The sequence below is a fragment of the Vigna unguiculata genome, chromosome 8 (genome assembly GCF_037176805.1).
Source record: "Vigna unguiculata cultivar grain cowpea cultivar isolate G323 ecotype 2 chromosome 8, ASM3717680v1, whole genome shotgun sequence".
Classification (NCBI taxonomy): domain Eukaryota; kingdom Viridiplantae; phylum Streptophyta; class Magnoliopsida; order Fabales; family Fabaceae; genus Vigna; species Vigna unguiculata.
In genome coordinates, this window is record NC_140799.1 from 5,913,554 (window position 1) to 5,925,724 (window position 12,171).

A 12,171-nucleotide genomic window follows, 5' to 3' on the forward strand; every position below is an offset into this window, starting at 1 on the left:
TAAAATAAATAAAAGCTTTGTACAAAGCATGAGCTTCACACGACTTGTTTCTAATTGTTGAACATAAGCCTAAGCAAGAATCATATTCTAAACACTAGCTAACTTCCCATAAATTCAGTTTCCACCTTCTTTTGCAATCGACATTTTTAGTTTGACGTCTTAGCACCTAAACATAAATATTCTTTAAAAGCATCAATCAAAAATCATTCATGTTTGATATCAAGATCTCCAAAGCATTAAAGTTGGTTTCTTGTGAACATTCAAATGTGTGAAATAAACCATGTATCCTTCCAAGTTCTCTACAATGATTAAATTGAAACCTGTAAAAGATGAGCATGGAATAAGCATAAAAGAAATATACAGTGATCCATTACCTTACTATCAACTTTCTCATTACTCTCTTAATCATCTCCAGAAGGTTCCCTTGATTCATGAGGAGTACATTCAGACTAAACACAGGGAATTTGGTGTTGTAAACAAAACAATGTTAACAACAAAATAATGCTAACAACAGAGAGAGGAAGACATTAAAATCACTAAGTTATTTTCTATTTTATTCAAGGATGAAAACAAATTATTTCAGAAAAAAAGGAGGCAAAATAACTACAAAAGTTACTAGAAACTCTCATCTATATTCCCCTTTTTTTCTCCATGTGCAAAAGCCTTCACTATTTGAGAGGAATAATTCAATATGCAAGGATACTGACGTGTAGAACCCACCAAGATACATACAGTGACATGTGGTTACACAAAATATACCATAAAAATTATATATTTAACTTCCAACATTTCATTGTGGACAAGTGATTATACCATAAATTTTTAAAAAGATAGCAACATATTATGATGTTATATTTCTGCACCTCAGCTTCTGTTGCCCCCATTACAGAATAATTTTTTTTGCATCAGAACCTCAATAGTAATAGAGCAACATACTTATATATATATATATATATATATATATATATATATATATATATATATATATATATATATATATATATATATATATATATATATATATATATAAGCAATAGAGTGTCAATCACCATCAACAATTATGAGATTAATTTACTCACGAAAACAAGAAAATGGAAATGACTTTTCACTCTAAACATATCTCATTGCATTTTTATCAAATTCAGTCCCTGTAAAAAATAAAATCTTTTTATGTATGATCAGGAGAACATTCAACAAGGTATCGAATAACGACCATTCTCTGAATTCAATGGAAACAACCTTAATTAGTAGAGAAGAACAACCTTAATAAGTATAAAGATTAAGCAAGTCTTGTATAAGCACCTCAAAAAGTAAGAATTAGAAATCTGATTCCAAATCTAAATTAGAAACTTGTCAATACGAAATAAGCATAAAAGAAAGAACTTCTTTTAAATTACTATCTTTCCATGTTGGTGACATGTGACAGACTCTCTCTTGTCAATTATTATTCAAAGTGTTTGCAAAGATAGATAGTTCTTACACATTTTTATAATTAATATGCATTTGATATTTAAAAAAAGTTCAAAGTTTGTCTTTTGTCCATTTTAGTGTAGATCACAAGGCATAATAATTGAAGTTTACTAAATCTGAAATAGAAATCACCTTTTGTCCATTTGGTATTCACTGTCATCTTTTTCCCAAACGTTTCTTCTAAAGAACTAACACTTTCACTATAATTGGTTCTGTAAGTATATAGTGGCACACATATTAAACTCTTTAATTAATATTTTGCAAACAATTAAATAGTTAATATATATGCACAAGTATCATATACTTGCACATAGATAGTAACTTGGTAGAAGGTTGACGTGTGTTTGGCTTTTGCGTGCATGTTCCAAAATCCAAATCTAAAAAAAAAAAGTAAAATTTGATTGTTCACACAAATATATGCATCAAAATTCAAATGTATTGACCAAAGAGAAGTAACCTAATAATCGTTTTTTGAGTTCACCAAGACTGATGCTAGGACACTGCCAATAGAACCAATCCAACATAACAAGAAAAAAGAATACTAAATCACCTTTGTCACTGTCACCACTCTCTAATTTAATAGATTTATGCATTTACTATGAAGTGAATCCATGCATTGCATAGAATAGAACAAAGTCAGAAGAAAGAAAACAAAACAATCCCTCTGTTTAGCTTCCAAGAAAAGACCATTTAATTTTTTATGAGAGGCAAAAATAAAAATACCTACACATTGTAATTGTGAACACGTGAAGTAGCTATGAAACAACACGAACGTAGGCGGTCCAAACGTAGAACCAATTTGGATGAAAACATGAAAGTGAAAAAAAAATCGAAAGCCAAAGAGAATGAATAGAAAACCATTACCAATTCGAAGTTGCAATTGAAGGGTGAAGATTGGAAAAGAGAAATGTGGACAAATTGGAAGCTACAAGAGAGGGCAAACAAAAGGTTTTTAACTAAGATTGAGAGATGAAGTAGAGATGAAGAGAAGAGAATTAGAGATTGAGAGATTGAGGGTAAACATATTAGGGTGTGGATTGTATGAACAAGAGAATAGAATGTATTGTATCCTAATTCTGGAAGACCTACAACACACCGGAACGAAGAAGGCGCACCATGCACTATCGAAAGCAAGATGCATGCTAGTTCTAAAAATGTTTTTCTAGGCACTTATTCGAAGCAAAGGAAGAAATATTCAAAAGGTCTGAAAAGATGAAATAGAGAAGGCGAATAATATTTTAACTTGAATTTGACAAAAAGACTTTGGTAATTATCAGGGTTTAGAAAACCTCCGTAAGCATGTTTTTTTCTTGAGGTTATTATAACCTCTCTTAAATAACTCCAGGTAAAATTAATGTTTTTTTGTAATGTGTTTGGCTTATAGATTAAAATATGATAATTTCTTTTTATGGGTTATACGAGTTAGATCACCCCGTCCCGCCATTATTCTGCCTGGGTTGCGGGTTATGCGAGACAACCTAAATTGATCAATAGGCTAAATTATTCAATCTCCTTTGCACTTTTGTTTACGAGCTAGCAAATCCACTTACATGACTCATCCCACATTGTCATCCTTAAAACTTAGTTCAGAGGAGGAAATTGGAATTTATCTCTTATTATTCTTTGTGTTTTGCTTGGACAAAGGACTCTCTCTCTACACATCTATGAAACTAAAAAAAACTCAATGTTGGGTTTGTATATACCGTCTTCTTTTGTAATATTCGCAATTGAATACAATTTTTTCAATTGCACATGGAATTGACATACCTCTATTTTTGGATGCTTATATCAAGAATAAGTCTCGTGAATTTTTTGGTCGTGTTTTGGTTTACGTTGATTTGTTATCTGAATTACCTAACCTAATTTTGGTAGAAAGGAGAAGATATGTATTTATTGCTCATGTGGAGTAAGATAAATTGTATCTATTTTGTTTAAATCGGAGAATAATTGGTCATGGTTTATCTAATTATAAAATATTACAAGATATCAAAGCTAATTCTGGTGGTGAGAAAACAATTAATACAAAAATACAACAACATTGTCATCCTAAGGGTGACATTTAAGATCCAGTTCATGTGGCTCAATCTATTTCAATGATATAGTATGTCTTGTAGTGCAGTTTTTTTAGGAGTGGTAAAACGAGTTAGGCCCGACAGACCAACTCATCAACCCATGTTAAAAGAGACGAAGTGGATTAAAGATTTCAATTCGTCAATTCGTTCTAACTCAGTCCGTCAATTTGACGGGCTAAAATACTAGTTGTGGTATCTCTGTCATGCAATAACATCAGTTAATGTGGTTAAGTATGCTAATATTCATGTTTTGAATAAATGTTCCTATGTTAAAATTTTAAAATTGTACACATAAGACATAATGAAAGAAATAAATATTAACGGCTCTTTAACATATTTGTCATCTGAATGGTTTTGTTAGATATCTCCTCTTCTGTAAATGTTTCTTTTTTTTTTTTCATAATCTCCTGTCTCTAAATATAAAACATAGATAATTAATTTATATTTATCTAAAATAGGTTAATCTATTTAATAACATTACATTTATTTAATTATAATAAAAAGTAATTAATGTAAGTAATACATAAAAATAAGTCTTATAAAAAATCAAGAAAAATTTAAAATAATATATTCAAATCATAAAAGGGTATTTTAGTTTATATTTTTGCTCATGTTATCATGCCAACTTATCAATGTTTAAGATGATTCAGCTTGTCATCTCTTAAACAGAAAAAGACAAACTATAAGAAAGTCATGGTATACAAATATTTATAGAAAATTATTTTGTATACAAAATATTATTTTTTATTATATATATATATATATATATATATATGTTTTATAAACTAACTTATTCATAAACTAATTTTAGTTTGTACAAAACTAATTTTAGCTTATTTTTTTAATGCTTGTAAAGAAACTCTTCCAAATATTTTAACAATATTAAATGATATTCAAACAGATATGAAAATATATACTAGAAAAAAGTTATATTATTATTATTATTACTATTATTATTATTATTATTTCGTCTAAGTATTTAAATAGCTGGTAAAATGTTGAAGTTGAATTTGGGTGTTAAACAAATCTTTAAATGGGTCCAGTATCATTCAAATTCCTTTGTCGCTTCTTTGGTACAATAATCGGTGTAAACATATTTTATACATGGTTAAATATGTTTTTGGTCCTTCAAGTTTCAACGAAATTTGGAATTAGTCCCTCATCAAAATTTTTGACCAATTTAGTCATTCATCTTTCAAAATGCGTGAATTTAGTCCTTTTAACCAAGTTTTGTTAAATTTATCTGACGTTTCGAGTATATTTCATGATAGTATTTAAGTTAACATTAAAGCAAAAATGTGTCAAACAGTATAAATAATTTAAATACTATCATGAAATGCACTTGAAATATCAGATAAACTTAACAAAATTTGGTTAAAAGGACTAAATTCACGCATTTTGAAAGATGAAGGACTAAATTGATCAAAAGTTTTGATGAGGGACTAAACCCAAATTTCGCTCAAACTTGAGGGACCAAAAACATATTTAACCCTTTATAAATCGTGTTAGTACAATAAAGTTTTACAAAAAAGTTATTTATCATCGAAAAGATAAAATGAAAGCAAAGAAAAAGGTAATAGTGAAATATAAAGACAAGTTAGTGCTATAAAAAATATATATTTTATGAATAGTATAATTTTGTGAGAATGTCAAACGTGGGGTATGCATATACTTCACTCATAAAATTTCACCTTTCAAGATTTTGAAACTATTTTGTAAACAAAATGTGGCTAGTACTGCAAATTGTCATAAAAAAGTAAGAATGATAGATTAACTTATTTATTCAAGAAATAAATTGAGCATCAATAATTCTTTGAGAATGTTTATAATTAAAAAAAAATTTAGTTGGCGTAAATAAATATTATTGATTATTTATCTATTCATGTAAATTATAATTAAAAAATTTTCAACCAATATCCACCGATTATTTTCCCATCACATATTTCTGGTGAAAATCTATCGGGGTTACTTTTCTCTTTATCAATTTCATTCCCAACATGCATCATTAATGACTTCTTCCGATGCATAAAAAATACCAATAGTGACTAAAATTGTTTTAATTTATATAAATAAAATTAACTTTCTTACCTAACATCGATTAAAAACCTAAAATAAAAAATTATAAAAGAATAACTCTTATCAATATCAATCTAAATAATTATAACTATAGTAATTGTGATCAATACTAAGTAAAAATAATTTTAATCAATTGTAATACAAATATTCTAAGTAACATCAATTGATAAATCGAAAAACATCATTAACTAATAATTCCAAATTACTAAATATTATTTAGTATTAGAATATTTTTTATATTTAATGATAATCAAAATATTCTATCTTTTAATATACTTAAATCTCTACACAGACAAAATAAAAATAAAAAATTAAACAAATGAAAGGAATTCAATTTTAATGTATTTTAATTTCGTGAGAATTATTAGTTATAAGGTTATTGTACAGGGATACCATCCAAAGCATAAAGATACCTTTGCTAGTATCCTTTTCTATCTCAAATTCTCCACTGGATAAAAGACATAAAAGAGGAAGAACTTTAACATCCAAGATCAAGTCAAGCCAAACACAGAACCGTGATCAACATCCAAGCAACTTCCCAGTTGTTTCACATCATGAATCCGATTTTCAAACATGCTGGAAATTGCATTGCATCTGAAAGGATGATTTCCAATTTGAATTGCATTTCAATAGCCTTGCTTTAGATGTTTAAATTATGAATATTTCAAAAATAACATGCATCAAAATTTTTTCCATAAATCCTGGCTAAGGGCACCTTATGTGGATTGCTTTAGCTTCTCTTCCACAAGTTCAATGCACCGGTACAACACCAACTCAAGTGGATTTAAGGTGCATACAGTGTCAACTGAAAACTCATCATAGTCACTCTTGCTGTCTGCCATTATACCTGTCACTAGGGTACGCAAAGGAAGCAGCCATTCATTGTAAGCCTTCAGTAAACTGTTCCTTGACAGCACTCCAGTGAAGTTTGTCTTTTCTGTTACCAATGAAATAGAAAAACCTTCCAAATTAGACTTAACTTTTAGATTAGATAAACACTACCAACACACTCTATTATTAGTTGAAATTTATTGAAAATCGCATTTTTGAAAGTCTCATTTCATATTTAACAAGTATTAGTGATTATTTTGAAATTTTCTTCTATAACTCAAAAACTTGTAACTCACTGATCACTGCTTCAATAGTATATTTTTTAAATCAAGACTTCTTGTCAGTAATTTTTCCCATAAGTGATAATTAATTGATGCTACATACCTGCAGATTCTGTCATCAATACAAATCTGTATAGATTGAGGGCTGACAACATCTGTGGATCATAATACATAAGACCATTATTTAAAGCCTTTACATATCAGTTCATATTCATAACCCAAAAATAAATGACAATTACGCCAAAATGCTTCTTCTAGAAAATGCATTTCAAGAAACCAGGATTACACAAAGGTTTAATAAATCATTAGGTCCCTTTATCGCACTAACTTTTATTTTAGTTCCTATAAAAAAAAATGCTTGTACATAAGGTACGGTTTTTAGATATAAGAACTAAAATAAAAGTTGGTGTAGGTAGATATAGAGACCAAATGATCAATTAAACCTAACATAAATTACAAAGAACGCATAAGATAGGAAGAATACCGCATCACTCTGCTCAGGTAGGATAGGAGGTCCACCCTGTGGAGGTCTTAGAACCAACTCAACCAACTCTATGACCTCTGGATTCCAAAACGGGGTATCTGGAAATACTTTGTTTTCTATCTGTAGGGCATCTTTTACTATTGATCTACTATTGCAGATTGCTGTGTGCATTTCCTTCCGGATAAGATCGATGAAAATGGCAATCTTCAAAAGGGTGCAAGATCACCATTAGATGATTTAACTTTTAAAAGAAAATAAAGAACAATGCTAAACAAATTGTAATTTAGGTAGAGCATTACCATTGAGGAAGAGTCGGTATTTGTAATCAATGCTTTCAAAATGTCTAATCTTTGGGAAATTGGAATATCATCAAGTACCTAGTTTGATTAACATTAGCACAGTACCATAAAAATCTTAAGAAATATTTGCCCAAGATATCAAGCAGTTCAACAAACATCATATATCTCTATTTCAAAAATTTCTCACTACATTTTGCATCTATAAAAGAGGTGCATCTAGTATTAGAAACTCACTCCTTTTAGCACAGCAAAGGATTTTTTTCTAAGTTCTGGCTCTGGGGCATGCATGATAACCATTTTTACAGCCTGAAAGGTTAAATGTGTAAACATAACAGAAACATATATCACATCAGCATTTTCCTTCATTTGAGAAAGTAGAAGATTGAACAATGATAAACAAACTGAAGTCACAAATTGCAGTGAACACAACCTGCAAAGCCGAAAAAAGACTAGGCATATAAGATGACCATTCAGAATGCTCCTCATTGCAGTTTCTGGAGATACTTCCATCTGTGATGCAAAGCAAGAAGTCGATAGCATGTTTCTTTAATTCCCATGGTAGATTTACAAAGGAAAGTACTTGCTTTAATGTTCCTATTGCTTGCCACCTTTTTGTTTGGTTATTACAAAGTTCATCCTTGATGGCAGTCAAATTCTCTTTTGCAGTGTAAGCAACCTCCTCTGAGACAAGTCCCCAAATTACTAAAAAAAAAATAGAGTTCGATGGGTTAGTGAAAGGGAAAAGGAAAAACAGAAAAGGCATAGATTCAATTACAGAGTAATTATTCAAGCACAAACCTGAAAGAGCAGCACCATGTTTGACATGGGATAAGAAACCCATATATTGATCTTTATCTTCTGGAAAATTGAGGAGATTAACAGAAAAATATATAGTGATGTAAATAGTGCTTACTTTTAAATAATTAACAGAAACAAGGTGAACAAGTGTACTACCTCCAAAAATGGAGCCTGCCACAGTCTCAACTTCATAAGTTGTTAGTAGACTGAGATATGATAAACCACAGTATGAAGAAATTTGTGACAGTTGTAATACAAACGAATGACATCTGGAAGCTTTATAACCTAAACTAGCTGAAATGAGAGCCTGGAGAGTGCGTGGTAACATGTTAAATCATTATAAAATCAATAAAACCATATTTCCATTTTAGTAAGAAAAGTTAGGAAGAAATACAAATTGCAACAATTAATTTTAATGCAGTATAAAAACATGCACCATGCATTGCAGGACATATAGACCAAGAAGAGATTGGAGCTTCTCCTTCGCATCCCCCTCCTAATGTAAAAGAGGAAAGAGAAAAATATCAGCAAAAGAGTTGAAAATAAATCAGCCATTTAAGTTTTTCAACAAAGAAAAGATAATTGTTTTAAAATTGACCGACCAATTTATTGCAAACTTCACATATAGAATTTGCAATCCCAACAGCTCTGTCAAATACATCCTCAAGTTCTTCTTCTTCTTCTTCTGACTCCAAAGACACGACTTTCAGTACATTAAGTATTATAGGAACAGCTTCTTTTACTTGCTCAAACTGACGCCTCTGAATGGAAATAAAGACTGAAAAGGCAAAATAAGTATAAGCTGAAACTTCTAATAATGTGGTTTAAAATCATTGACAGAACAGAGTGAGCCAAAACTAGCATTAAGGTTTTGCATTTCATCAACAAAGATACTTTTCAAGTTTAAATATTTGCTCAAGTCGTAAGAAAAATTCTCCCTTGGTCATATTGCTGAATAAAATGAGCCCAATAAAAACTGCCTGCAATTGACAGCAACAGGACTAGGTGATGTAGTATCCAGCTGAAGCTTAGGATCTTGAGAATATTTATTTTAATTAAATTTTATTTGAGATTGATATCAAAGTCAAGTAAAAAATATATGATGCCGCTTCACCCAAACAAATAATGTGCCAGATTTGATTGTCACTAGTCCTGTTAAGCTCGACATTCAAGTAACTATGTTCAAGCCAAAAGATTTTGTCACAACAATGCTGAACCAAAAGCGTACTGTCCTGTAAGGAACTGCTTTTGTGGTTTCATCTCATTTATAAATTTACAAAAATTCAATAGACAGAATCCATACCTTTTAAATCATCTCTTTTAAATTGATCCTATCATTTTCTTCAAAAGTAATGGTGGAAAATAAACAATTTGTTAATAACTACAATTGATCTCTACAAACCATATAAAATAAAATTAACTTTATATTCAATTTTCCCAATATAAACATAATATGGCCATAAATTGATGCAACTTAGGCTGTGAACAAAAGAAGGAGCCTGGATTATAAATGTAAAGGTCAGAGTGACTAATGATTAAGGAATTGGTTATCTTCATATAAAGCCCAGAGCAATTGAGATTCAACAAAATCAAAACCAAAAAATAAGTTCATGAAATGAATCCAGTGCCAAGTGATTCACATGCTCTACATTGGTAGAGAATTAACAAGGTAATTGCTTCCATCTTTCATTCATTGAACAGAGACTACAGTTTTGTATTCTATCCATCGATTAAAAGGTCAATGCAATAATTACCCTTTGAGATCCCTGATAACGGAGGGACAATGTAACTGGCAGCCTTGGTGATCTTACTTGAATAACCTAATGTCTGCTCAATTACATTAACAGAAGCATATGATCAATATATTAACAAAAAATAGATCAATTAAATGTCACTCTGTCACTGACATGTAGTTCTTTGCATGAAAACTATGATGTTATTATGAGGAAATTTGAGTTTTCTTTTGGATAGAAGATCATCAGATAGAAAGTGAATATTTCAAACTGAGTAAGGAAGGACTAAGGTCCAGCAGGAAGTGAACAATACAAATGAGTAGGAGGTGTGAGGGTTAAGTGATGGGCTGTCAAAAAGAGGGAAGGAAATGGATCTCAAGCCAAAGATACATCATGTGGAATGAGATGTAGGATTATCAGAAAATGTGGAGGTTTCGATGGTAACTGTGTCTTCCACATTATATATTAATTTGGATTCTCCATTGAAATTTGTTCAACAAACATCCAATAGGTAACAGTATTGTCAACTAAGCAAGGGAGTATTAAAGTGAAATTGTGTGTCTTGGAAGTGCTAATATACATTTACTCACAATAAAAACAAACTCACATTACAGAGAATTGAGAGCATATCCCTTGGACCACATTTCACTATAAAATGATCGATGATGCTAGTTGCCATGTCCAAAAATCTACTTGAAATCCTCACAAACTTTGAAACAGCCTTTGGCAGTTCAAAGGAAAGGGCATCAACAACTTCCTGTCACATCACCAAACAATCAACATCGCATTCTTAGTTTTACACTAAACTGTGAGCTCGAAAGACTATATGATACAAATAATAACATGGTTTTCCATAGAATTATTAATCTCCCATTTCTAGTCCCATAAAAGGGTTCTTGAATAAAAGTATAACTAGATGCCTCCCATGGTTCCAGCTTCAGTGCTGCTAGCTTTTCCACATAGCCAGTGTAAAGAAACCATTGGATGGAAATTGAATGACTCAAGTCATCTGACCTTCATCTAATGGTTCCAAGTTGTTGACTGCAGGGAATCGTGTTTTCATGTCTCTAAATTTTTCTTTTTTCTTTATTTTTTCAAAGGACGTAATTGAATAAATCTCTCCACACAAACCTTTATAAAATAAGAAGATAAAATGAATTAAGTTTCTCACATAAGATAAAATCAACTTATGCACTTACCTTTCATTGAATCTCATTTAAATTAGCTTCTCTAAAAGCTAAAGTGCAATAGTAGTAGCTTAAAAAACTCAACGCATTTTTTCTTTTCTCCTCCTAAAACTGATAAAGAAATACATCCAAGCGGTGGCTGAGGCTGATATGAAACAAGAAAACTTAAAAAGCTCGAATGCGAAAATTCACCCACCTGGTCAAGGGAAGGAGAACAAATATATCTGTGGATCTCAGATATAGCTTCAAATGCTTCATTCTCAGCACGTTCACTATCTGGATCAGACATAGCACCATCATAAACAGAATCAAGAAACTTGATAAGCTCCGAAACCGTGTTTTCAGACTCATGAAAATCTCCAGCCTCAACCAACTACCAAGTATAAAACATCATGACAGTCATCACCATGTTAGTAAACAAGTATCCTTTCAACTCTAAACATCACAGACATAAGCATTCCTTTTAAGAGTATCAAGCTTTCATTTTAAAAATTAACAGCAAAAACAATAATCTATACCAACAATATTTGCAAGAGTTATTATTATACACAAACAGAAATAAATAAATTTCACAAAATCAAATTTCCTGAAAAAAAGGTGAGTGATCATACTTTAGAGCATGACTCGAGAACTCTTCGAAGATTGTTTCGAATCTCAGAATCCCGAAAGGACGCAATTTCGCGCTCTACAGAGACCGACATGAGAGTGAAATTTATAGGGAAACAAACTTCGACACTACTACGAAAAACCCCTTAAAGAACAAGACGAGGGCAAAACAGTCATTAAGTTCGAAGGTGGAGAAACACCGAGTACAAAAATATAAAAAATACAAAAACTTAAAATCGTGTATTTTAATTTTCTAGTAACTAATCTAATATTTAAATTTTTATAATCTTATCTTATGATACTAAAGTTCTTTACTTATTAATTTTCATTGTAA

General features: G+C 30.7%; 1 protein-coding gene across 2 annotated transcripts; it reads right to left on the minus strand.

Annotated features, from left to right (window-relative positions):
- Window positions 1–5,938: 5,938 nt before the first annotated feature.
- ALF4 (aberrant root formation protein) lies at window positions 5,939–12,166 on the minus strand. Of its 2 annotated transcripts, none has more exons than XM_028084226.2 (14): window positions 11,843–12,166; window positions 11,428–11,604; window positions 10,652–10,801; window positions 10,066–10,138; window positions 8,914–9,089; window positions 8,748–8,807; window positions 8,468–8,618; window positions 8,312–8,368; window positions 7,944–8,215; window positions 7,748–7,819; window positions 7,514–7,591; window positions 7,215–7,418; window positions 6,834–6,885; window positions 5,939–6,555 (listed from the first exon to the last, which is right to left on the minus strand). In XM_028084226.2, exons 1-14 carry the CDS (start codon window positions 11,930–11,932, stop codon window positions 6,335–6,337), a joined length of 1,833 nt encoding a protein of 610 aa, XP_027940027.2. In that variant the 5' UTR covers window positions 11,933–12,166; the 3' UTR covers window positions 5,939–6,334. The 2 variants fall into 2 exon arrangements, with proteins under 2 accessions (XP_027940027.2, XP_027940026.2); XM_028084225.2 differs by having other exon boundaries at window positions 8,312–8,371.
- Between the last annotated feature and the right edge of the window lie 5 nt (window positions 12,167–12,171).

What these genes read in the sequence shown, in the direction of transcription:
- ALF4 (XM_028084225.2), bottom strand. Translation starts at nt 11,932, where the DNA reads ATGTCGGTCTCTGTAGAGCGCGAAATTGCGTCCTTTCGGGATTCTGAG. An exon ending in GTTCTCCTTCCCTTGACCAG is followed by an intron (nt 10,802 to 11,427) that starts GTGGGTGAATTT and finishes GTGATGTGACAG; the next exon opens with GAAGTTGTTGATGCCCTTTC. An exon ending in TACCTGAGCAGAGTGATGCG is followed by an intron (nt 6,886 to 7,214) that starts GTATTCTTCCTA and finishes TATGATCCACAG; the next exon opens with ATGTTGTCAGCCCTCAATCT.